This window comes from Periplaneta americana, chromosome 2 (assembly GCF_040183065.1).
Source record: "Periplaneta americana isolate PAMFEO1 chromosome 2, P.americana_PAMFEO1_priV1, whole genome shotgun sequence".
NCBI classification, from domain to species: Eukaryota; Metazoa; Arthropoda; class Insecta; order Blattodea; family Blattidae; genus Periplaneta; species Periplaneta americana.
The window spans coordinates 37,774,353-37,800,138 of NC_091118.1; the positions used below are offsets into that span (position 1 = coordinate 37,774,353).

At 35.7% G+C, this 25,786-nt stretch overlaps 2 protein-coding genes across 3 annotated transcripts in view; both read left to right on the forward strand.

Moving 5' to 3' along the window:
* Nucleotides 1-9,081, forward strand: part of LOC138692665 (aquaporin AQPAe.a-like) — a 55,430-nt gene extending 46,349 nt beyond the window's left edge. For both annotated transcript variants that reach the window (XM_069815784.1, XM_069815793.1), the window contains exons 5-7: nucleotides 1,055-1,264; nucleotides 5,930-6,010; nucleotides 8,758-9,081. In XM_069815784.1, coding sequence (XP_069671885.1) covers nucleotides 1,055-1,264; nucleotides 5,930-6,010; nucleotides 8,758-8,865 — 399 coding nt within the window. In that variant the 3' untranslated portion in view covers nucleotides 8,866-9,081. The remainder of the gene's footprint in view (nucleotides 1-1,054; nucleotides 1,265-5,929; nucleotides 6,011-8,757) is intronic.
* Nucleotides 9,082-21,312: 12,231 nt separating this feature from the next.
* Nucleotides 21,313-23,897, forward strand: Bug22 (cilia- and flagella-associated protein 20). The gene is made up of 2 exons (XM_069815803.1): nucleotides 21,313-21,639; nucleotides 23,356-23,897. Exons 1-2 carry the CDS (start codon nucleotides 21,364-21,366, stop codon nucleotides 23,659-23,661), a joined length of 582 nt encoding a protein of 193 aa, XP_069671904.1. The 5' UTR covers nucleotides 21,313-21,363; the 3' UTR covers nucleotides 23,662-23,897.
* Nucleotides 23,898-25,786: the final 1,889 nt, after the last annotated feature.

The following is a 25,786-nucleotide window of genomic DNA, read 5'->3' on the forward strand; positions in this document are numbered from 1 at the left end:
GGAATTCGGTCATGCAGACAGAGGCGATAAGGCCAAACGGGCGATGCTCCATTTAAAATAATGCAAAGAATAAAAATCCGAACGCGCCGAACGAATAAGTTCCGGTAAGTGGCGACTACCTTTAGCCTATTTATCAGAATATGTAACAAAATTACTATTACGGTTACTGAACACAAAAGGTAACTGAATTGCAGTTAGAGCTATCAACGTACAGTGTAAAGTGTTATTTTTACTACTACTCCAAACTAATGAGTACGGGGTAACCTTTTCGTTCCATAATGTTTCACATTCCTATAGCCTATACTCTATTGTCTTTTATGCCCGATCATGCCGAAATGTAGTAATTATACACCTGGTAGCAGTCCTTTAATGCATGTCATTAAATTACACCTATTCATTAAAGTTCAGGTGTTCAGCCAATGACAAGTCAGCTTTGTACCGTTATAAAACCGCAAGTAGCGATTATTCTCGGATATGCAATCGAAAGACAATTAGCGAAAAGTCACGGAGGCTGGAAATCCAATACTGTCGCAGAAGGTTATGTTCTGTTACTATAATAATTAGCGTTAATTGTAAATAATATTCAAATAAATTCAATTTGTCATCTCGTTTTTAAATTCCAAATCAATTTCCAGGTTATATCAGACTAATGTTCATCTTATTCTCTGTCAAGGTCAATGGCATTCGGCCTCGGAAAAAATCAATAGTTTCGCGTCTGCGCACATCTCACAATTCAGGTCAGTTTGCTAGTGACTTACATAACCATAACATAACTTTTGAATAATTTCAAGTTAGAAATATGGTCGAGCATAAAAAGTGGTATGAAACTTGCCTATAATGGTAATTAAGACGGTCGTATGAAAATTATGAAACTCGCTTGCGCTCGTTTCATAAACAAACAAACTTGCGTCTTAATTACTACCATTATAGGCTCGTTGCATAATGTACTATTATAGGTTCACAAGTCCTTTATGAGTTTCCAAGATTCCAATAGGTATCACCTACTATAATTCATGTATTGTGGATAACTATAATGTTTCAATTGTTGTTACAGGGGCTTACGCCTATGTTCCATGGCAAAACTGTTTGTGTCACAATGGTGCACAAAGATCTGAACGTGTATGCAGGTATGGCTATGGAAGCTATCGCCACTGCAGTCCTTTGTTTTGTTGTATGCGGTGTCTTCGACAAGAGGAATAAAGGAAACACTGACGCAACAGCTTTGAAGTTCGGTTTCACCGTCGCAGGCATTGCTATAGCAGAGGTAAACCTTCTTCTCCTATATTTTTGTTAATAACTCAGAAATTAAGTGACTTTCAAAAAATGAAACTTCACCACATCATCATCTATCACACCGTGATTATGTGTACAAAAATCAAGGACATCGCTTGAAAAGTGTAGAAAATAGAAATTTCACCCATCACCCCCATTAAGTGTTGGTGGTTGTATTTTTTAAAATAACAGTGCATCGCCGCGTGATAAAAATCATCTTAGCTTAATCACAAAACAAGGGACTTGAACTTTTGGTGATGAATATCATAACCAGTACAATAAAATAAATACAGCATTCGATGCGCAAGCCACTATACGTAGTAATATCTTTAATTTAATATGTATGTATGTATGTATGTATGTATGTATGTATGTATGTATGTATGTATGTATGTATTCACACTGCAATGGGTATATACCCGGTGGCAGTGTAACTAATTACACTCAATAATGACAATAATAAACTTGTTAATTAAAAATACAGTTAATAATAATAATACCAATAACTAATACAAATAATTAATACTAACAATAATTTATAATAATAATAATAATAATAATAATAATAATAATAATAATAATAATAGTAATAATAATAATAGGGAATATCCTAAATTAAATGAAGCACGATCACTTAAAATAACATTTAAAATAAATCTAATTTGTATCTTAAATCTAAGTTCGAACTAAAACCCACGAGTATGATATGTTCATATCTGCACAAGTACCTTTCCACATTACACTCATTTCGCTGTCAACTCACTCACTGCACTGGAACTACGATAAATTTCACTGATTCTATCCTGATTTCACTAGCACTTCAAAAATATTTCACTGTTCAAATACTTTGCACTGCCACTATAAACTATAAAGCTTCCCTGACAGGAACACGTTTCACTGACACAACATACTTCACTGATACAACACTTCAATAACAAAATATCATTTACATCCTTTACATACTGTGTATAATTACCGTCTATTAGTAAAGTCCTTAAGCCTATTTTTAAATACGTTTTTGGTTGTTGGTAAAGCCTTTAGTAAGTCTGCAGGTAAAGCATTCCAGTCCCTGATAGTACGATTGAGAAAAGAAAACTTTCCAGTGTCCGTCCTCTGTCTTCTTTCCCTCAATTTATATGAGTGGTCGTTCCTTGAAGAGTAATTTTACGGTTGCAACCTATTTTTTATTTCTCTCCAGGCAGGCTCACCTCTGTATGTTTTGAACAGTGCGCATAATCGAATTCGCGTTCTCCTGTCCTTGAGTGTCCCATTTTAATGGTGAATTTTTCCGACAACACTTGAGAGCCCTTATATGTATACGATGACATTGAAACTATTTATTTTCTAATGTACGTACTGTTATTGCAAGTTATCTTGAACCTTACATCCCCTAAGTCTGTCTTTCGTACTGCTCGGTACGGCATGTACTCATCAACGTAACGGCACGGCAAGGATGCCCCTCCCTCGCGTAACGTGACTCTTTTCAGAAAACGTTGGTTCTTTTACTCACGGCTCTCTACTGTAAAAGAACTTGGTTCAATATAGACATCATCTCACGACACTCCGGTTTTGAGAGGAGAACATGGTTTCGTAGCAGACTTCAATTAACCTTAATGAGTAAGTATTTAAATATAATCGTTTGTACACTCCTCCTCTCTCATCCGGGCTGGGGAGCGGCAATGACAGAGTTACTACAGCTATTTTTATACATCATGTAGGTCTACATGACTTACACCTACAGCTGATATGTACATATTCTTGTAACAATATTTTACAGGCTTATTATTTGAATTTATATTAATTTACAATTATACACAATCCATATCCCTATCATTGCTGCCATCATTGCCTGGTTCAAAATTAATTATTATTATTTCGTCAATGGCATCGTCCATTCGGAATTATCTTCTTAATCGTAGGTACTACTTTCTGAACAAGATAGAATTCTTCGATTGTATCCCGAATGACATGTTGATCAAATCGTCCACTTCAACTTTACACAACTTCTAATTCTGGAATGAAATAATATGTTTTGCAGACTATAACAAAATAATAACTTACAACAGTAATTCATTATGTCGCTCATAGTACACACACTATTGTACATAAGCTTTATAGCAATAATTTCTAAACATTGCATATCTATTCTTTTCCGGAGTAATGTGAGGTCCATTCGGTTGTAATTCAGTATTATTCTTAATTCTCTTCACGGAACTAATACTTTTGCCAGAGTATTTAGCCGCTCTCTCATATTCCTTATCACAAGGTTCCAGCAAACATTTGTTTAAATTTTCCTCATCGCAACACTTATATTTGCGATAATTTCTCTTTCTTCGCTGTGGATAACAGCGCTACTTTTTCTCCCCGGTGATGTTATTTCACCATAATTACTACCCTTTGGTTGCTCCTCCATGGTAACACTACTGGTACGCAGTAAAGGAAATAGTACTATGTTTCTTGACAAGACATTATGCTGCGGGGCATGCGCAAACAACTCAGTTGGCTCCACCCACGTTACGCGCTTCCTTCCCTCTGCCCTTCTGTCCCCGCTCAGAAAGGTCAAGATAACTTGCAATAACAGTATATTGTTCCGGTTTGCATCGGCCCGCTGCCACTAAGCAATAATGTGTTGCCGGTTGCATCGGCGCTCTCCCGCTAAGGAGCAAGGTGCGCTACAAAAATGGTAATGGACATTTCAGCTGAATAGGTGCACGTAAACGTTCCATGTTAAAAGTGTGTTGTGTAAATATTCATAGTAAGGGTTGGTTTCACCATCCATAATATATTGATTTAAGTAAGACTCAGCCAAAGTTGCATTTCACCATAGGGACAGATTAGCGAGCTAAGAAAGACTTAGTTTTGATCTGATTTTGGCATGTAGCTAAGTTAAGTCTATGAAAAATTGCGGTGAAACTGCAATGACTGATCTTGACTTACTCTCCGTTTTAGCAAATACCTTATTATAATAATACCGGACAGCTAGCAGTTCTGCGCGCGAACGACGCTGGTGCTGCTACCTAGGCGGCCGGTGTGGCGATACTCGTGAAACGAGCTGTAATCAACTACAATGTGTATTGTTGCTGGGCTAGTTAATAGTTTCATTAGTTAGTGCTGTGTTAAAATGTCAGGATGTATATATAATTGCTACAAAATTACAGCATTACAATTGCTCCAAATCGTACTTTCGATTTCCGAGGGATCATAAAACGTGAGTCAACAACATTCTTTAGTAGGCCTAATTCCTTGGTCTTTGTGTTGATAGAAAAATACAAATTAGCTTCTTTTATTTAGACCTAATAAATGAATAGAAGTTAAAATGTATTGGAAATTGTAAGGTTTTATCGATTTAAGTTTTATTGTTGTCCACATGCCTTTACTAATTATTACAAGCATCACATTACTATCAAATTTATCTTTGCAGTTGTCAGCAATGGTATATAAAGCGTTATTGTAAATTCATTCTTAATGTCAGAATTGATTTTGTCTCACTAAACCAAAGAAAAAATATGTAACAATTAATTACGGAAAGTAATATGAAGTATGCAATATTTCTCATAATATGCAGGTTTGATATCAACATCGCCTGAATGCAAGAACTAGGTAACTCGAAATTTGCGTTTTTTAGTTACCTCTTTTATAGCTAGCAAAAATCGCACAAAATGTAATCCAGGACCTAGGTAACTTATCGAACGATACCAGCGACATCTATTTTCCAATAAAACAAATAGGTAAAAGAAAACGAGACATATTCCTTAGCGCAATAAATGAGTAAATAGGCGATGTCACGAAATATGAAAAATCAAGTTACCTAGTTCTTGCATTCAGGCGACGAAATAATGTTATATTAAATACTCTTCAACATTTTTAAGTGTCTCGTGTATTATTTCACATTAGTACCTCACGTTTTAAACAATAGTCCCGACTTCCGCTATGTTAATATTTGTATATGTGGACGTAATTCCATGCCGCTCCGCTAGATGTCAAGTCCGCGATATTTCGCACTCACGTCAATGCTGCTATACTAAAAGCCAGGTTATGAACCGACGAAACAGGAAGTAGTTGGATGGGCGAGAGGAAAGTGCGGGTTAGAGGGGTAGCCTGTGCAGTGATGAAACGTTGAGTGTGGGGGTTGGAGGGGAGAACGAGAACGGAGCTTTTCATTGGACCTCGCGTGAAAATGTCGTCTGCTAACGAAAATCTGGCAACGGAATCACGGAGACAGTGTAGCCAGTTCATTTGCAGTACCACGTGCATTACGAGTCGCATTTCGTACCAGCGTCATTAGCTCGTGCTTTCTTAAAAACAGTAATTTTAATTACTAATATTGTTGATAGTGTTATCGAGAACTATAGACAGTAGTTATTTTAAACATATCGGTGAAAAACGCTGAACATGTTTTGAATCTCTCGCCACTATGTGGCAACAGAGCTCAGAAAGAGACCAACAGAACGTTGCTTCCGGTTTAGTTGGTTCATAACCTGGCTTTTAGTATAGTATACAGCTGTCCGGTATTATTATAGTAAGGTATTTAGTAAAAAGTCATTAGCAGAATGAGTGAATTTGACACGATGAAACGCGGAACGATTTAAAAGAGAACTTATATTTAGTGAAGAACTCAGCTTTGGTGAAATCGGCCCTAAATCTCTTAATTTTTCAGGCTCCTTGGACAGGCACAAGCTTAAATCCTGCACGGTCACTTGGTCCTGCTCTTGTTACGGGATATTGGAAAGATCACTGGGTAAGTTCATTGTTTACAACAGCCCTCAGCTCGTAGGGTTTTGAGATTTCCATTCGTCACCCGTAGTGCCCGATTCTCGAAGCCATCTCAAGCAGCACGAGATTACTGATTGCTAGGGTGGCCTTTTAATAAGATTTTATTATGTTAAAATTATGTATCTTTATATTGTATAACTTACGCTAATTTCGAAATCTGTTGGTTTTAATCACAAAAGAAATAAGGTAAACAGACTGAAAGTTATGCCTAAATAAAAGATGGCAGGGACTATGATTGCGTGGAATTTTTAAGTGGTTGGTGGTTGTGTACCGTAGAAGTGGGTAAAGTCAATCAGTGGGTGTATAATCGATCATTTGCAATTTTTATTGAAAATTATATATTCTCTCTGTTACTTATTAAAATTTTGTTATGCTGACTTCATTGCCTGACATTGCAAATGTAAACGAGATGGACAACAAAAAGCCAGCGCATGCCAACAATGGGAACACAGTGTAATTACCGTTGAAGTGAAAATTGTTATTTTCAACTTTTTCTCTTAAACGAAAACAAAGTCATACAAACTCTAAATTATCGTCAGCAGTGAAAGGAGACAGGAAGTATACGTAAGTACTTTTCGTTGAGATTGTATCCCGAAATAATACTTTTGCAGTTCTTAAATGTTGGTATTGAAACTTATTATTTTAAGAAAACTTGTACCTTTGTAGGGTTAAGTCGATCATGCCATCGACCTACTCGAAGCAAATAGGACCAGCAGGAAGAATAAATTATTCACCGAAATACTTCCAACTAACACTTATAAACAGAAAAGTGTCATAGTATAGCTTATATTGATGGGATAGTTGGGAAAGAGAAGGCAAAATTATGGTGAATTTCTTGCGTAAGAGAAGCACTGCCAAAGGAACGTATTTTGTATACCCCTCTGTACCTGACGATGGGAACAACGTAGTTTCTAAAGGACATGAGGAGGAGAAGATTTCGAATAACAACTGATATAAACCTAAGCAATGTTGAATAGCATTTTAGATTATAATTGAAGTGTGGTATTTCAATGTAAATTTTGAATTATTAAATCTTTGTTGGTATGTGAAGTATTAAAATGTGTTTTTATGTTTTATAAGTTGGCAATCATAGTCACGTTTGTACAGTGGAGACCTATAGGTCTAATTGTATCGAATTGTATGATCACAGTAACAAAAGATACACTATATAATCCTATAGGCATATACTGTAGATTATTATTGTTTTCTACACCCGTTATAACAAATAAAATATGTAATACACTTAATTTCTTTTTAAAAAACATAAATAGTGATCGACTTTACTCCGCAATATTTTAAAATCGATCTTAAACTAAAAATTCAATGGTGATCGACTTTACCCTATTTAAGCAGGTAACATCGATCACAAGTCAAAAAAAAATTCATTTTTTGATAGATTGTAATTCACTTCTTGTAATGTGCCTTCATAAGTGAAGGAGATGACGACAAAATTCTATTTTCTGAGGAAATTCGTTCCATTGCATAACTTCAATATCATAAAAAAAAAAATTGCAAAATTTTGATCGACTTTACCCTCTTCTATGGTAATTCTAAAGCCGCGTATCCACGAAGCGAGGCTGCCTCAAGATGCTTGCTTCGCTCGATGGATACCTTGCCAATCCCGACGGCCATTTAAGAGCGGTATTATGCACAACAGACTGAAAAATAATACGGTTAATTTATCATCGACGAAGAAACTGCTTCTCAGCAAAACTTATTGTTATAAACAGAGCTGGACAAATTGACAAATAGTTTAAGAGCCAACAAACTTTTTTGGAAGCCAGGCAAAAATAATTTAAAAATTTACTTGCTTTCCTCTAGAATTCAGTATGATTGAGTTGAATTTCTTCGTATGGTAGCAGGATACTATAAAGTGTATATATATATATATATATATATATATATATATATATATATATATAATATATATAACTTCCTTCCTATTCTTTTCTCTTAACGTGTCTGCATCGCCTTGTTTGAAAACCAATGTTCTACTAATCTTAGGCCTACTGGATCAAAGTATTAAATACGTACTTAGATTATTATTCATGTTAATAATAATTAAGCGATTCATGCTATTTGTAGCAAATAGTAGTAAGATCTCAATGTAGATTCATAACACTAATCCCATTTCACATGACGCTATTAACATTGTTAACACTATTATGGGGTTCACGTAATATTACAGCATTTCCTATGAAGCCAATATGGCCATCTTTTCAGTGTTCCCAACTATTACCAGATATCACCAAAGAGGTAAAATCTCAATGATATATACTAAACGTCTGGCCGCGAAACCAGGTGGCCCGGGTTCGAGTTCCGGTCGGGGCAAGTTACCTGGTTGAGGTTTTTTCCGGGGTTTTCCCTCAACCCAATACGAGCAAATGCTGGGTAACTTTCGGTGCTGGACCCCGGACTCATTTCATCGGCATTATCACCTTCATATTCAGACGCTAAATAATCTAGATGTTGATACAGCGTCGTAAAATAACCCAATAAAATTAAAAATATATACTAAAAAAACATATATATATATATTTATTTGTTTATTTATTTATTTAGTTATTTTTTTAGTTATGTGTTTATTTAATTATTTGTTTAGTTAGTTATTTGTTTGTTTAGTTATTTGTTTATTTATTTATTTGTTTGTTTATTTGGTTATTTGTTTATTTAGTTATTCATTCATTTATTTGCCTTTTCTTCGTATGGCAGGTCTACTGGGTTGGTCCTCTAGCTGGTAGTATTTTCGCAGCAGGCATATACAGATTTGTGTTCTTCATCCCACCTCCTCCAAAAGAAACACCTTCAGACGAAGCTTAATAGATATCTGTCTGAAATAAGAAGCAGGTATCATTTTTGTAACAAAAGACTTAAAATTCTGTTTTAACAGTGTATAAGAGGTAGGAACGAAAATTTGTTTATACTCATTCATAACGATTGCCATCATGTAATATAAAAATTGTATACTGGTACTGAAAGTTGTAATTAGCTATTAGTTTCTGTTTACGATATAATAAAGTACAATCTTTGTGCGTTTGTTATTAATGGTCAATTTGAGTTCAATCCATATGAAATTCTATAAACGTGTCACTTTTTTAAAATATGTACACCGTGTTTCAAAATAATGGTAACACTTTCATATGATTATTAAGTGAATATTAATGAGAAATGAACATTGTACAGGCTTAGACAAAAAATATGGCCGACTGGCATAAGGTAAGTCCCCTTCGGAAGACTTCGGTTCATTCCGTTAAGAGCTGAGGTTTGCACGTGAAGGAATTTCTTAAGGATCCCAAACACGTTCAGTTAAACTGTGCATTTTATCATGTGTCTTGCGAGTTGTCAAAGTTGCAGCCAGCACCATGATGGCCGGCAGCGTTCTGTTCGTCAACGTTTTTAAAATAATTATGCACCTTAAACACTATTTCCCGCGCCCGGCTATGCATTAATTATCTTTTTACAATCTCTCCTTTCATCCATTTATCTTACACACACAGCATATGCAAATACTCTCTAACAATAATACTGGAAAGCTTCCCTGTTTAGCATTGCAAACGGCGGCGAAAAGTGACTGTGCTGCTATCTAGCTGCTTGGATTGTTGATACACTCCTTGCGGCGTGCTGGATTACGTGAGGAAAAGCGGAGAGATGTGCATTTGATGTCAATAAGAAAATGTAAAGCAATAGCATTATTTAGAGTCACAATGTTTTTAATTAGTGTTAGCATTTTGCTTATGATATTGCTTGTGTTTTGTTTTTTTAAGAATTTCAGATAAGGCCGCAAATAGCGACAGTAACTGACGCGCCCTATTAAACCTCACTAACGTCTAGGACTTCAGGCCTTGTCCTTTGCCTTTATTTACCTATATGAGCATGGCACATCTAAAAGACAAAAGTAAAGAACTGTAGTATAAAAGTAACATTCTACTGGTGTTTACATGACTACTACCTATTTCTATCTTTTGGAAATCTGATGAAAGGTCTAGCAGCTTTCGCTAAGCGTAGTTTCTAAAACAAACAATATTTAACTGACATTGTGTGCAACTATAATGAGAATAATCCTTACGACATCATGTGTTTGTTGAGGAACAAAACTCATATCACAGTTCATCGCGCTAATCGTCACGTCATCCTCGCTGACTACAATCCCTGCCGCTAGATAGCACTGGTGAGTCATTCGCCACTTTTACCGTGAACTTTCCAGTATTATCATTGGAGAGTATTTGGTATATGTTAGTTTTACTTATCCATTGTATTGAAACTCACACGTAAACAAACGAACTCGGGAAGCACTTGTTACTGACTGATTCCGATTGGTTTTGCAGTACAGGCTTGTGACTTCACATTCCAGAAATGCTACGGCGGATATATAGTACGAGTAGAAGACCGCCTTCCGAGATGCGGTCGACTCTAGTGGAGCCACTTTTGGGACGATAAATTGTGCAGTTCACCAGTGGCGTAGCATGAAATTTTGAGCAGGGGAAGCTAACTCAAGTTGTCTTTCATGCAATATGAGAAAACGTATTACAAAAATACAGTCTTAAAATAAATAGTAGTCAATTTCAAGTCAGCAGTCGAAGATTGGTTGGAACATCGTAAGTAACACCAATAAGGCATGACCTCAAATGATACGTAATAAAATATGATTTCACGGTTTACACATATCTCTTAACAAATAGACACGTACACGTATAACATTAGCTCACTCCCTGTCATACTTAGAGAAATCACAATATTAGTATCATTACGTAAGTATGCGTCTGTCTTTTGGTTGTGTCCTTCATTGACAGCAAGGGAGTCGGTCATTTGTTTTTTAAATCACACTTTTGATAATACAATTGTCCTAAAAAAATTCAAGTAAATTAGTGCCAGGAACTGTTATTTCACTCATTATTTATTATATCAGCCACAATGCACACTAACACTTCAACTGAACACAACTGACGAAAAGGGATAACTCGGAAACTACTTATTTTAAATGTTAAAGCTAGCTTCCTGCGAGCCTTGCGATCAGGGTAGTTTTGTTAGAAAGGATGGAAAATCTGCGGGGTGGATTACACAGAAGAAACCAGTTTGCTTGGAAGCTGGTGTGTGCAGGCTTCTTGTTTACTGCTGCATCACAAATCATCCTGAGCTGCCGCATCACAATATTTAACGCGTAAATAAAAATTCTATTAAAATTAATAAATAATTTTCTCCATAAACTGCCGGTTTATTATGAAATTATTATTAACTAGGGAAGCTAAGCTTTTTAGCTTACATTGACGCTACGCCACTGCAGTTCACATAGTTAATCTGTAGTCGCCTCAGTCTACGTTCCGCCGCGTCCATGACTGCAACTGCTACCGAGAAAGAGGCTATAGTCTACTCACTTTTTTTCAGTGCCGTTTTAATGCGTTGGCAAACCCAGCGGCCGCCAGGGGCCTCGGGTTATAAGGGAGTCTAAAAAAAATGACAATAATTAGTAGTGATAATGGTAGTGGTGGTGGTAGTAGTAGTAGCACCACCAGCAGTAAAAGAATTAAGGAAGAGACTAGTAAATTGCTTTGTGTGGAATGTGACATTGTATGGGGGCAGAGACATGGACATTACGACGAAGCGAAGAGAAGCGAAAAGATGCATTTGAAATATGGATATGGAGAAGACTGGAGGATATGAAATAGACAGACAGAATAAGAAATGAAGCTGTGTTGGAAATAATGGGTGAAGAAAGAATGATGCTGAAACTGAATAATTTCGAGGGAAAAATTGGTCCGTGGCCGGTTATCAAACCCGGGATCGTTGGTTAAACGTACCAACGCTCTGCCAACTGAGCTACCCGGGAACTCTACTGGACACCGATCCAATTTTTCCCTCTATATCAAAGTGGGCTGACAGCCATCAAGCAACCAACATTGAGTGGACACTAACTCTGTGTGACTTAAATAATTGTGGTTTTCTGTTAACGAACAGTGACGTGTATTATGCAAATCAAGCTTTCATGTATAACTCCCTGTAAAGTTGATTTGAATAATTTCGAGGGAAAAATGCTGCTGAAATGGATGCTGAAACTGGTCACAAAGAGAAAAATAAATTAGCTGGGTCACTGACTAAGAAGAAACTGCCTACTGAAGGATGCACTGGAAGGAATGGTGAACGGGAGAAAAGTTCGAAGCAGAAGAAGATAATATCAGATGGTAGACGACGTTAAGATATATTAATCATATGCGGAGACAAAGAGGAAGGCAGAAATTAGGTAAGATTGGAGAATGCTGGGTTTGCAGTGAAATACCTACTCTTGGGCAAAAAACTATGAATGAATGAATAATAAATGTAGAGTGAAATTAGGTTTTGATTTTTCGAGTAAACCTTTAAGTTATTCATTGAACAGTAATGCATAGTAGTCTAGTATATAGGTCTACAGTCACGAAGCTTGAGTTTATGAGGGTACTAGGAACAATAGACTGTGCAGGTACTATTTCGCATTATCTGTAATGAGGCGATAGTAGCGATCCTAGTGGTTAGCAATTATCTATGGATGCATATTTACTACGTATTGAGCTTTGTGACTGTATATACTAGACTGTGGTAATAGTACTGTTTGATACTTCCTCTCCGTCCTCCTACTTCGCATCTCTATCGTTGTCTCAGCTGCGTTCTTTGCTTAAGTACCATATCTTACTCCATATTTTTCGCTTTCTTTTCTTCTGCTTGTCAGATAGCATAGGTGAAGCGGGAAGCAAATAACAAATTGCAGCCTTTCTTTAATCCCCCATATTTACACGAGAACACTCAGAACCGAACTGACGAAAATAACCGATGAACCTGATGGAAGAACATGGTTGTGCCCACAAACATTCAGTTTATTTTTCTCTCACAAGGAGAACTTCTCACTTTGACGTCAAGATTCGAGTCGGGAAAATGTTGGATGAAAGTATGGCCATATCCGTAAGACACGTGTCTCGGCTTTTTTTTTCAATATAGACCTGGGTTCAAGAGAAAAAAATGAAAAATTACGAGTGAAATGACTACTGTTATTGCCGCAGCAAGAAATGGTGTGGCGGCATTATTATACAGAGTGATTCAGACCACTCGTAACAGTCATTCATTTCGGAAACTAGTGCATTAAAATAAAAATGTTTCTTATGAAAGTTGTTTGTTTTGAAGAGCTCTATCAAATGGTACTATATTTCACCCAGACTCCCATTTGAAATTGATACGCCACTGACCCTACTTCCTGTTAGGGCTGATTGATGAAATCAAGCTCAAGTGAAAGTTCACATGTGGTTTAGTTATAAATACTTTTGTCTCGAAAATTTTAATGCACTAATTTCCGAAATAAATTACTCTTACTGGTGGTCTGAATCACCCTGTATATATATATATATATATATATATATATATATATATATATATATATATGCACATATTCGTAGCTTCCTACGGTTATAACATTTTATAATGCTTGCGAAAATTAATGGTTTGAAGAATAAATTTCCATCTTACCTATATAGTGTCATATTACATTGTATCGGCACAAAGTATTTCTTCAGATGATTACTACACATCAGTGATTATTTTGTCATTGATTAAAGTTCTCGTTAACACTTTGTTAAAAACATAAAATTTACTCTGTCACACGTTAAAAGTGTTAAAATTGTTAAAAAGGATACAACCCTAACATAATAGACACACTAATAAAAAAGGCAAAACAAAAACAGAACAAACCAACACAAACAGCACGCGAGAATAAATACATAACATTAACATATCACAATACCAATACCCACAAAATTGCAACTTCATTCAGAAAACTAAAGTACAAAATTGCATACAAAACAAATAATACAACACAGAAATACTTAAATAACCACACTAAACATTCAAATATATATAATTCAACTGGAGTTTACAAATTAAAATGCAATAGTTGCCCACATTTTTACATAGGACAGACAGGAAGATCCTTTCATACAAGATACAACGAACATATTAAAGCTATAACCAAACCTTACATTACATCAAATTATGCAGATCACATTATCGACAATAATCATGACTACAATAATATAGAAACAGATATGGAAATTTTACACATCACACCAAAAAGTTCACAGTTAAACATCCTAGAACAGTACGAAATATATAAGAATACAATAGCACACCCACAATATATACTTCACACACAACTACAGTTCAACACGCACACATTGTTTGACATCATAGTACGTCATAGCATACAGACAGCCAACCCCCACCATAGGAGCAATACACCCCCACCCTTACCATCGACAACTGCACATCGCAGAGTCAAGATCACCAGTGGTTCAAGAGACACTGAAGACGACGACACATAGCGTCGAAACGGGCCGTCTGTCGAAGGTAAATACCTTTTTAACAATTTTAACACTTTTAACGTGTGACAGAGTAAATTTTATGATTATTTTGTAAACATATCGCACCGGATATAAAGTGCCAATACACTTCTCTCCTCTTCTAAGACCAATATGGGATGAACTTGCTGGACCAGTGTTTGTAAGATGTTTTTTTAATAGAATTTTTGTAATCATCTTGGCATTTTTCAATTTTAGTACCGATATTTTTATTTTAAATATACGCAAAAAAAATAAGTGTACAAGAAACGTAGAGATATCTTATTAACATACGTATAGGACGTTGCAAACAAAATAAGTGGGCCTACGGAACTAGAAATCGTTCCCTATAACTTGTTTTTTTTTAAAGATGGGACATGACAGTTAAGCGGCCGAGCTTGGAACTACAGTGCTGTGTTACCAATGTGGACTACCACGCTGCCAGCTGATGGAAGCCAGCAATTGACGTTAAAACATTAATTGACGCGAAGGTAAGATAACAATACAAAAATCGACAGAAAATCAAAGACGAAACGTACCGGTACCAATGTTAACATTGTCTTCCACTAGAACAATACATCCATTCAATGTCAAAATCTTTCTTCAACAAACTTCCTGGTGTTCCTGGAGCTGTGACATATAACATTGAAGCAAGATCTTGTCAGCCATCTCGACTTAAAAGGAAACTCCCTCAAGACATCCTTCTTAGTGATACTGACGACTCTTCATAAATTTAACACAGAAAATCATCATATTTTTGTTCACATAATTCACAAAAATGTTTAATTAATTAATTTAAATTAATTAGAGGAGCCTTTAGAGCCAATCTCAGCATGATATTCTGCATGTGATATTCCATAATTTAACAGTGTATAGCAAGTTTGCTGGTCGACCAATATTAAACATAAAAAAAAAACATTGTGTGCACAATAAATGTCGCCAAGAGAGCTATTAAGCACTCGCCACGTAGGAACGGTAAGTTTGGCAACTCAGCCGTTGTTACCATAGTAACAGTTCTACCACGCTATGTGACATTCAGTTGTTTTTCCGATCGCAACGCTCCTGTCATGTCCCATCTTAAAAAAATAAAAAACAGATATAGTAATGACCAGTACAGAAAACAGAGTGCGAGTGTGCGTGCGTGCATAATGTCGATAGAATTTTATTGCCTACAAAGTAAGTGTGTGTTGAATGAATTCAGAGAGTTGCCTCATTGATCCTGAGTTGGCACATTCAAATTATTTTAGTTTTGTTTCAAGCATTTGTAAAAAGTTGAACATCGAATGATGAATAAAAAATTTAAAGAAATCCCTTGTTTTCAGTTATATTTACATATACAGTAAAACCCCGATTATCCGAGGTAATGTGGAGCGAGGCCACCTCGGATAACTGAAAACTCTGATAATACGGACAGCCCCAAAGACAACAATTTTGTTAACAAATGTAAGTTACATCTTCTCTACGAGTATATATAAAAATACAGTAGAGGAAAATAATCTTACACTTATTTTTGCTGTAAATAATTTACAGTACTCTACTGTACTTTATTACTGCAGTCTACCTATATTAATAATAGTAATAGTAATAATAATAATAATAATAATAATAATAATAATAATAATTTATTTTAGCTGGCAGAGTTAAAGCCGTAAGGCCTTCTCTTCCATTCAACCAGCAAAAAATATACATACTGTACATATGTATCAACTTACAAAGAATTCAACAATTTGAATGGCAGTCTCTAATTTGAGGAAGCTCTGATAAATAAATAAGAGCTACATGTATACAAGAGTTATTTACGAATTAAACAACAAAATACTATGAACTATTAATTAAACACTGAAATACAAACTATGTAGCAGAATTAAGCTAAAATACATAGAATGTTAATATATTTCAAATAATGTTAGATAATAGAAAGAGATTATTACGAGACAATTTTGAAAATACAGCACTATCAGGATGATGTCTAAAGGAAGGAGTAACAATGTAGACAGTGAAAGTTTAAGTCAGTATGATTAGAGTGAAATGCTAAAAAGGTTATCTTTTAAGCTGTTTTTAAAAGTGTTTATTGTCTTGCAGCCCCTAATACTTTGTGACAGGGAATTCCTTTGTCGCGAGGTGGATATTGTAAAAGATGATGAATAACGAGATGTTCTATGAAGAGGTATACTTAACGCGCCACAGATAAGTGAACTGGTATTTACGTCGTGGTTAGAGTATAGATAAGAGAAACGAGACGAAAGATAATTTGGTGTTAAGGTATGCAGAATTCGAAAGAGCAATGACAAGGAGTGTAAAGTTCTACGTTCTTTAAGTTGGAGCCACGAAAGACTTGCGAAGGACGATGATATGTGATCATATCGTCGGATGTTGCACACGTATCTGACGCACATATTCTGAGCTCGCTGTAACTTGACTGACAGTTCAGAACTTAGGTCACTTAACAAAACGTCACAATGCGGCATTACTAGGGTTTGTACTAGGGTAAGTTGGAATAAAATTAAATTAAAATTGAAGAAGGTAACTGCATTGTAACAAAAACTGAGGCACTTTGTATAACATTTAACACTTTAAACGGTATTCACGGCAAAACTTTTAAGAAGTAGGCCTATGTACTGCAATAAAAAATTAATTTATTGTTTTACACTTACAGATTTTGCTTGGATAATACGACGCCTCGGTTAATCGAATTTCGGATAATCGGGGGTTTGCTGTAGTAAATAAGTCTAAACAATACTTTTACCAATAGGTAGGGTTAACCCTACTCCAAAAATGGAATATTAACGTAAACGTTACGCACATGTATTACTATTATTATTAGACAACTCGGAGGTTCACTTCCGCGCTCATATAAGGTCGGCATTGGTCCCTATCCTGAGCAAATTAATCCAGTCCCTAATATCACATCCCAACTACCTGAAATCCATTAGAGCCTATTATTGTTATTATTATTATTATTATTATTATTATTATTATTATTATTATTATTATTATCATCATCATCATCATCATTATCATCCCTGCGGAGGCTGAGTGGTCAGACATCCGGCCTGTTACGTTGGCGGCCCGGGTTTGAGTCCCGGTCAGGTCTGAGATTTTTCACTGACTATTAAACTTTTACTATGTCATACTACTTTTGACCAATAAAACGGTACGAAAGGACGTGTTTCAACCAATCATAGCTGCTTATCGGTACAATTTTATCACTTCCCTAGCATTTATTTCTTTGTTTGCCAACATTTCAAACTGCAAATTCTTTACGGTACTATAAAACATGCTTTGCGATCGCCATTTGTTTACCGCATAGATAGTCAAATGAAAATGGCGGCTCCGTTCAAACGTTTTGGTGAAGCTAACTTAGTGAAATAGAATTTTAGTAAGTAGTTAATATTTTATTGTATTAGAGTACTTTATTTATTCTAATCGTATAATACTCAAATTAAATCCCACGCGAGTTTTGATTTTCTCTAGAATAATCAAAACCTCTAGTGAGATTACTGTTGAAAAATCCATAGTGACACTTGTGGCGGACAAGGTCGCAGTTGGGATTTTTCTCGGAGTTCTCCCGTTTTTCACCTTATTAGACATCTACATAATTCCGTCACCATTTCTCCATTTCTTCATCATTCCATAGCATTCCCCGATCGTCGGATGGCGACGCATGGAGGGGGCTGACCTCGTGACGAGAGGGGTTGCCTGCTCGAAATCTGGGTACGCAGCGAACCTTAGTTTAGTCAGGCGGTGTGGTTTTGAGAATGCGCCTAGCTTGAGGTTTATGATAACAGATGGTGCTGGGCCGTAGTGTTCCCCTCCCGTAAATTCCATTCCATTCACCATCATCATCATTTCTTTGTCTATTTATTTATTTATGAAATCTAACAAATTGACACAGAATACCGATTGTTACGTAACACTGACATTGGGTCGCTAGTAGCAGTACAGGAACATAATGTTACTAATACAGCGGTAGGGGCACGGTATGTCCCTATCGCTTGGACCGAAGGGTTGTGGGTTCGAGTCCCGCCTCGGGCATGGGTATTGTGTTTGTATTAGTGTAAGTAAAACGAAGGAAATAAATGTAAACGGAAACAGAAAACAAAATAGATAACGAATAATTTCGAGAGAAAAAATTGTTCCGGGGCCGGGCATCGAACCCGGGACCTTTGGTTAAACGTACCAACGCTCTCCCAACTGGGTTACCCGGGAATTCTACCCGACACCGATCCAATTTTTCCCTCTATATCCACAGACCTCAAAGTGGGCTGACAACTGTCAAGCAACCAACATTGAGTGCACACTAACTCTGTGTGACTTAAATTGTGGTTTTCTGTTACTTACAGTGACGTGTATTATGCAAATTAAGCTTCCAGATAGCTCCAGGTAACTCAGTTAGGAGAGCGTTGGTACGTTTAACCAAAGGTCCCGGGTTCGATGCCCGGCCCCGGAACAGTTTTTCCCTCGAAATTATTCAAATTAACTTTACAGGGAGTTATACCTGGAAGCTTAATTTGCAAAATAGATAACTTTGGTAAACGGCCTCTGGCCGATTTAAATTTTAAAAGTAAAATAAAAAAAATACATAGCTTAACCCATTGATTTCGTGATCTCAGAAGTCATAGCCTAACCTATTTACATTAGGTGGAAAATAAAATATGGTGGGTACAGCATCGTCCTTCAGTTGACGTCTATTCACGTAGTTTGAAAGGTAACAGTTATCTTTGAAATGAACTGAACACAGGAAATGATTCACCGTAGGAGAGAAATTCTCTCTAAGAAATTGCTGCTATCCACTTCTGGTTAAGGGAATCAATACTCGGAAGAAACCTGAAGCATAAGCAGTCAAACTGTAAGTACAATAGTTTGTCTTCTGTAACATAATACGGAGAAAAAGAATCATCGTAGAAATTAAGGATTAACTAATCTGTGAAGTATAACATCTCTTTCTTCTTTAACTTTACAATCGTGTGTATTGCTGCAATTCAATTAAAAGCAGCACACGAACCATACTTAAGATAGGTGCTCACTTGCCGGAACGGATTCGTTCGTCGTGTTCGGATTTTTATTCTTTGCATTATTTTCAATGAAGCATCGACCACTTGGCCGTATCGCCTTTGTCCGCTTGGCCGAATTCCGTCCAGAATTCTGACCAGGGGATTCTAAACGAATTTCCATACGGGTCAAGATCGAAATAAAGAATGTCATGAAAATTTATATCGATTGCAAGCCCTCCAACAAGACGGTCTTGCCTCCAATAGCGGTAATATCGAAGACATAAATCAAATGAATAACGCGAAACTTATTTTGTTAGTTCAACAGTATGAAGAGCTTTATCAAATTACAGCAATGTAATGTGCAAGAAACATATGGGATGAGACTGGAGAAATAATGAATCAACAATGTAGTTCTTCATAGTTTAAGTTACATATTCAGTTCAAAACACTACAATGAAATAACGTGCTTTAGCGATAAATCCAACACTATTTGATGATTAATTCGGAAATGCGAACAAGTGAGTGATACTATACCGGTAATAAAAATCCGAACGCGCTGGATGTTTTTTTTATGGTAAGTGAGCGCCTATCTTAAGTGTAAATACGTTATGTTGTAACTGTAACTCAGATACTAAAAACTAACTTACCTAAGACTGATTTGGGATATGTCTAATCTTCTAAGTTATTTCATTGAAGAAGAGGCGCATAACTCACTACTTGGATTCTCAATGGAAAATAATCTTTTTTCTCAGAAGTTTAAAAATGTGGGATGTAGATCCTTTTCCCACCAGTCCTACAATTTTTACTCACGATATACATTAGGCAGAATTCAGGTTGATATTGTGGATAGAACATTTTGTAGCATTTCCGGGGTGACTTTAGCACAGGCTTCAATGACACGGTTCTTTAAATGTTCAACATTCTCAATGTTCTCTTCATCCTACCAAGAAAAAATCAAGGGATGTTAAATCTGGAGACCTGGACGGCCATTCTACTGATCCACGTTGATCAATCCATTGTCCAGGGAACTATTCGTCCAGTCTGCTGCAACATTTCTGTGGCTTAACCTACCAGACTGAAGAATGATATCAATTCTTTCCTCTTTCGATAATGTTATCACGAAAACCAAGAAATTTGCTATAGGAAAGCTTCAAATAATCACAATAATGCTTTGAAACTGTCACAGATTAACCAAACAGTAAAGCAGGAAAAGTTAATTACCATAATTGCATAAAAACACCATTTCCAAAGCCTCCTTAGTACCGTACCATGTTACATAATATCCGTAGATGCAGTAACTAATGTTTGTGTCATTATTACAGTTATCTTTAAATAATTTGAAAACCATTAGAGATATCTCAAAACGGATTGCACCGTTGTTTTTCCCAGAAAATTTGACATGATTTTGAGTACCTACATGATCTCCTTTCCATTTAAAATTCCAAATTGCATTCAAAATGGCTGTTTATGAGATAGCTGAGGGCTAGGATCGAATGTATCACTGGTAGAGCATTTGATCTTACAAATACTGGAAACATCAATAATAATCGAAAGTCAAATATATGGAAGATATTTATATGGTTCCAGACTTTTGATTTACTCTGTATATTTCGATCTTGGACCGTACGGAAATCCATTTAGAATTCTCTGGCAAGAATTCTGATCGGAATCCGGTCATGCGGACAGCGGCGATATGGCCAATTGGGCGATGCTCCATTTAAAATAATGCAAATAATAAATATCCGAACGCGGCGAACAAATTTTTTTCCTTTAAGTGAGAGCCTTTCTTTATTCAGCCCTGCAAATGGCCCCATCGATTCCAATTTCGGAGCACTGCACTAGCGCGGATATTTATTTTATTTCAAAGTTTCAGAGGGAAACCTGAGAGAAATTTTGTACGTGTATAGTTGCACAACTGAGAAAATCTACGAATGAAGATCGATGTGAATAATCTGTAAACTACCGACAGTGTCATGTTTAAAAACACATTTCAAAGTGGGTTTTTGTCTATTTTGTATAGTATTGGAAGTAAACCTTTACAGATATGGGACAAGAAAGTCAGAAACGGACATATAAAGAGAATAACAGACAACGATATTCAGTCGTTAGTCCTGGAAATTGTTGGAACCAATGTCAGTACCACATACATAACCTGTCCAGCGGATCCAAAGAAGACGCTTGGTATCAAGCTTCCCTTTTTAGTTATGATAATTAAGAATTTGAAGAAGTATTTCACATTCGAAGTACAGGTATTAATTAGAACTCACATTTGTTGCATATCACAGTTTGCAAGCGCTAGAAATAATCAATCATAGGTTAAGGTGCAGAAGCCGAGGCGTTACACAATAAAACCATTTTTTTTGCTTTAACGTAACTGTGGAAACAGACGTGAAATAAAAAAGTAAGCGAATAAAGAGTATTTTTCCCGGACCAAAAGTTTATATTTTCCCTTGCACACAAAAAAAAAAAATCAGGGCATGAATTAGCATTTCCCATTTTGTCGTCTCGAATTCTGCACTTTATCTACCGGTAATCGTAATTATATTACTGAGTTAAGTGGCTTCTTAGTTTGAAGTTTAACGCCAACTCAAATTACAGCTCAGTTTTTAATGTTACTATATTGTTTGGTATTCTTTCTCATATCAGTTTGCTTAAAAGGACATAGTTGGTGGCGCTTAGTGATCAAATGAAGTTCGTGATAAAGGGAGCAAGCATGTTGTAGACATTTGACAATTGTCATCTGCATCCTTGCATTGAAGTCTTGATACTTTGAATTATTTTTAGTACAGGTATCGTTTATTATCTTTATAATACACGTTTGAACAATTATGATTCATTCATTCTGTTTACTGGTAGTTTTCTGCACATAAATTTGTAGTAGACCAAACATTAGGTGTTTGGTTTACAAGGAATTGTATAATTATTCATATAAGTTAATGTCATCTATACATCAAAACTTACGTCTCTGAATCATCCTTCTCCTTACAAGGTTTTAATAAAATTTAAAAGTTGTTTAGGTAATCTGTTGTATGTGATGAATTCAGATTTTATTTTCTTCTCATATATTTAATCAATTTAATCACATAATTTTTAAATTTTAGTTTGTGTTAATAGTTGATTACTTTTTATTTTGTTAGAATGCTTTAATGTTAAACTTGCACATGCATAGATGTAAGAATTATGTAAGCTTAGGCCTAATACAATTAGAAACTATGCATTTTAGTAGAAAATAAGATAATTTGGTAATTACCAAGGAAAAGTTACCCTCCCGTTTTTACCTGGCATAACTGGAGAAAGTTACACAACGCAGAACTGCACGCATTGTATTCTTCACCTAACATAATCCCCTGTCTTTTGGGTCCATTACCAACTAACTTACTTACAAAAGACTTTTAGAGAACCCAGAGGTTCATTCCCCTTCCACATAAGCCCACCATCAGTCCCTATCCAGGACAAGATTAATCTAGTCTCTACCATCATATCCCACCTCCCTCAAATCCATTTTAATATTATCTTCCCATATACGTCTCGACGGGATTCTTTTATTATAGGATATCGCTTAATTTTCGTCAAGTTTGACAAACGAACACTGACGTCACAACATGGCCGATGTAAACCAACACGACAAGTAAATAAAACTCACTGAGATATCACCTCAACTAACCCACTAACTTTCCCACATACGTCGACCACATGACATCACCCCATTCTCCAATCTAGCCAACATATATTCTCATAAACACACTACTGATATCCTATAGTCATATAGACCCAAAGACAGATTTCTCTTTCATTGTTTTCAGTGAAAATGGAGACTGATATGTATTTCTAAAGCAATGGATGTTTCTGAATCCTTGACATAGTGAAAAAAACCCAACAGTCTCTCATCATCTTGAACATTTTAAAAACGTTAAATCATACCTAAGATTACTTTATATTGACATGACTTCATTGTTGGTTTACAGATTTTGGATGACAAGAATGTGCGTAGACGCTTCCGGGCAAGTAATTACCAATCTACAACAAGAGTGAAACCGTTCATTTGCACAATGCCAATGAGATTGGATGATGGTTGGAATCAGATTCAGTTTAACCTAGCAGACTTCACTCGTCGTGCTTATGGTACCAATTACATAGAGACCCTCAGAGTACAAATTCACGCAAACTGCCGTATCAGACGTGTTTATTTTTCAGACAGGCTCTATTCTGAAGATGAACTGCCAGCAGAATTCAAGCTTTTCCTTCCAATTCAGAATAAGGCTAAAACATGAAACGTTTGTACGTTTTTTTTTTCTGACTATATAACTGTGAATTTCACCTCATATAAACTTGCACTGTGATGTTATACCACAAAATAAGATAAGTGAATCGTAATCATGTATTACACGATTTTGTATTTTAATGAAATGTGATCAAATATTATATAATGGATTATAGTTTTTATTTCTGTATTATATTTGCTTTTACAAAACAATACAATTGAAAGTTGATTGTGGTTTACACAGAAGTTAATGCTCAGGTTTAATGTTACAGTAGTGTAGGTTATAATTTCATCTAGGGCACTGGTTCCCAAAGTGTGGGTCGCGACCATCTGGGAGGACGTGTAAAGAGCTGAGGTATATCGCGAAATTATTTACATAATAAAACACAGAATGCCTTATTAACATACATTTATTTTGTATTTAAAAAGATAAACATAACGTTTAGCATAACAATAAAAAAATGTTTCAGTAGTTTTAAAGTAAAAATTATATTAATGTGACTATTACACTCTTACTACGTCATACTACTTTTGACCAATAAAACGGTACGAAAGGACGTATTTCAACCAATAATGGCTGCTTATCGCACAATTTTATCGCGTCCCTAGCATTTGTTTAATTTTATCACGTCCCTAGCATTTGTTTCTTTGTTTGCCAACATTTGAAACTGCCCTGGTCTGGACATCAAAAAAAAAATATATATATAAAATTACAAACCACTCCAGTCAATGCACAGCAGTTTCAAATATGACTCGCATTGGCATTCAAGAACAAGAATTAATAAAAATCACTGATCATACCTATGCATCTTCTGAAATCCGATTTACAAATAAATGAAGAGCACCATTTGGAAATCCTGAATAAGTTGAATACACCATGTAGGCCTAAATCAACGAGTTCCACTTCTATTATGCACACGTCCAATATAACATCAATTGAACCACCAACCACATTCAAATTTGAAAATTGTACATTCAATAATTATTCCTTTTAAAATTATTCATATTTATTTTTTATGTCATCGTCGTTAATTAAAACTTTTCTAACACTTTTGTATATTAGTTAGGTTATGTTATAGCTTCTGCTATATGATATTATGGATAGTCACGTATCAGAGATTGTTTAATATTAAGATTTATTGAAAATCATCTGTCAAGTGACTTTGATTCCTGGGATTCGGATAATCGAAGTGGAATGCAACTGTAGTGGTTTTAATAAAAATGAAACTGGATCAACAAAGCCTTCTTGACTAGTAACATTGTCCTCGTGTACTATAGATCGAGAACTTCTCGACGAGAAGGCATTGCTAGTAATCATTACAGTGTCTGTATGAAGACACTACTGCCATCTAGCATGCATCTAGCGTAATATTTGTAATGTTGAGATGGTACAATAATACATTTGAAGACAGTTGTATTTTCGTAAGTCAATTAATATTTTATTGTATTGGAGTACTTCGTTACTTCTAATCTTTATATACTTTCTTCTAATCGTGTAATAGTCAATTAAATCCCACTCGAGTTTTGATTTTCTCTAGATAAATCAAAACGTCTAGTGAGATTACTGTTGATAAATTTGCCTTCCCCCCCTACCCCCAGAATGTAGCTTCTCGAATCTGGACCAAGTATTCGATACACACACAGTGATATCGTTTTCAAGTTCAACGAGATTTCTCGCTTTAGTTTTGATAGCAATCACAGACGAGAAACTTATTTTGCATGAGTACGAGGTTGCAAATGTTATCAAAACTTTGAAAGCTTCTTTAGCAGCCTCGAGGGATTCTTTTGGTACAAAATGGTCTATATGCTTTGCGAAAAAAAGGTCTGGTATCAACATTCCATCAGTAGGTACACATTTCAATGAGTTTCAGCTAGTTGAATGCAACTGTCAACAAAACTAATTCAGTGTCCATCTGTGATTGTCGTTTGTTTTTAGTTTTTCCCGGAAAATACTCAAAAAGTTTTTTTTTTTAATCGTACTTTGTGTAGTATCCACTGATTTTGAGTAAAATTATAGTTTCTTCCAGTTTTACAGGAATTGGGGTTAAGAACTGGCACATTAGTGGGGAGTCTCAAAAAGAAAAGTCTCACCCAAAAGTGAGTCACGCCTTCAAAAAAATATGATGTAGCCCTAC

Coding starts and splice junctions, on each gene's coding strand:
- Bug22 (XM_069815803.1), top strand. CDS start 21,364: ATGTTTAAAAACACATTTCAAAGTGGGTTTTTGTCTATTTTGTATAGT. Junction 21,640..23,355: donor ATTTCACATTCGAAGTACAG/GTATTAATTAGA, acceptor GTTGGTTTACAG/ATTTTGGATGACAAGAATGT.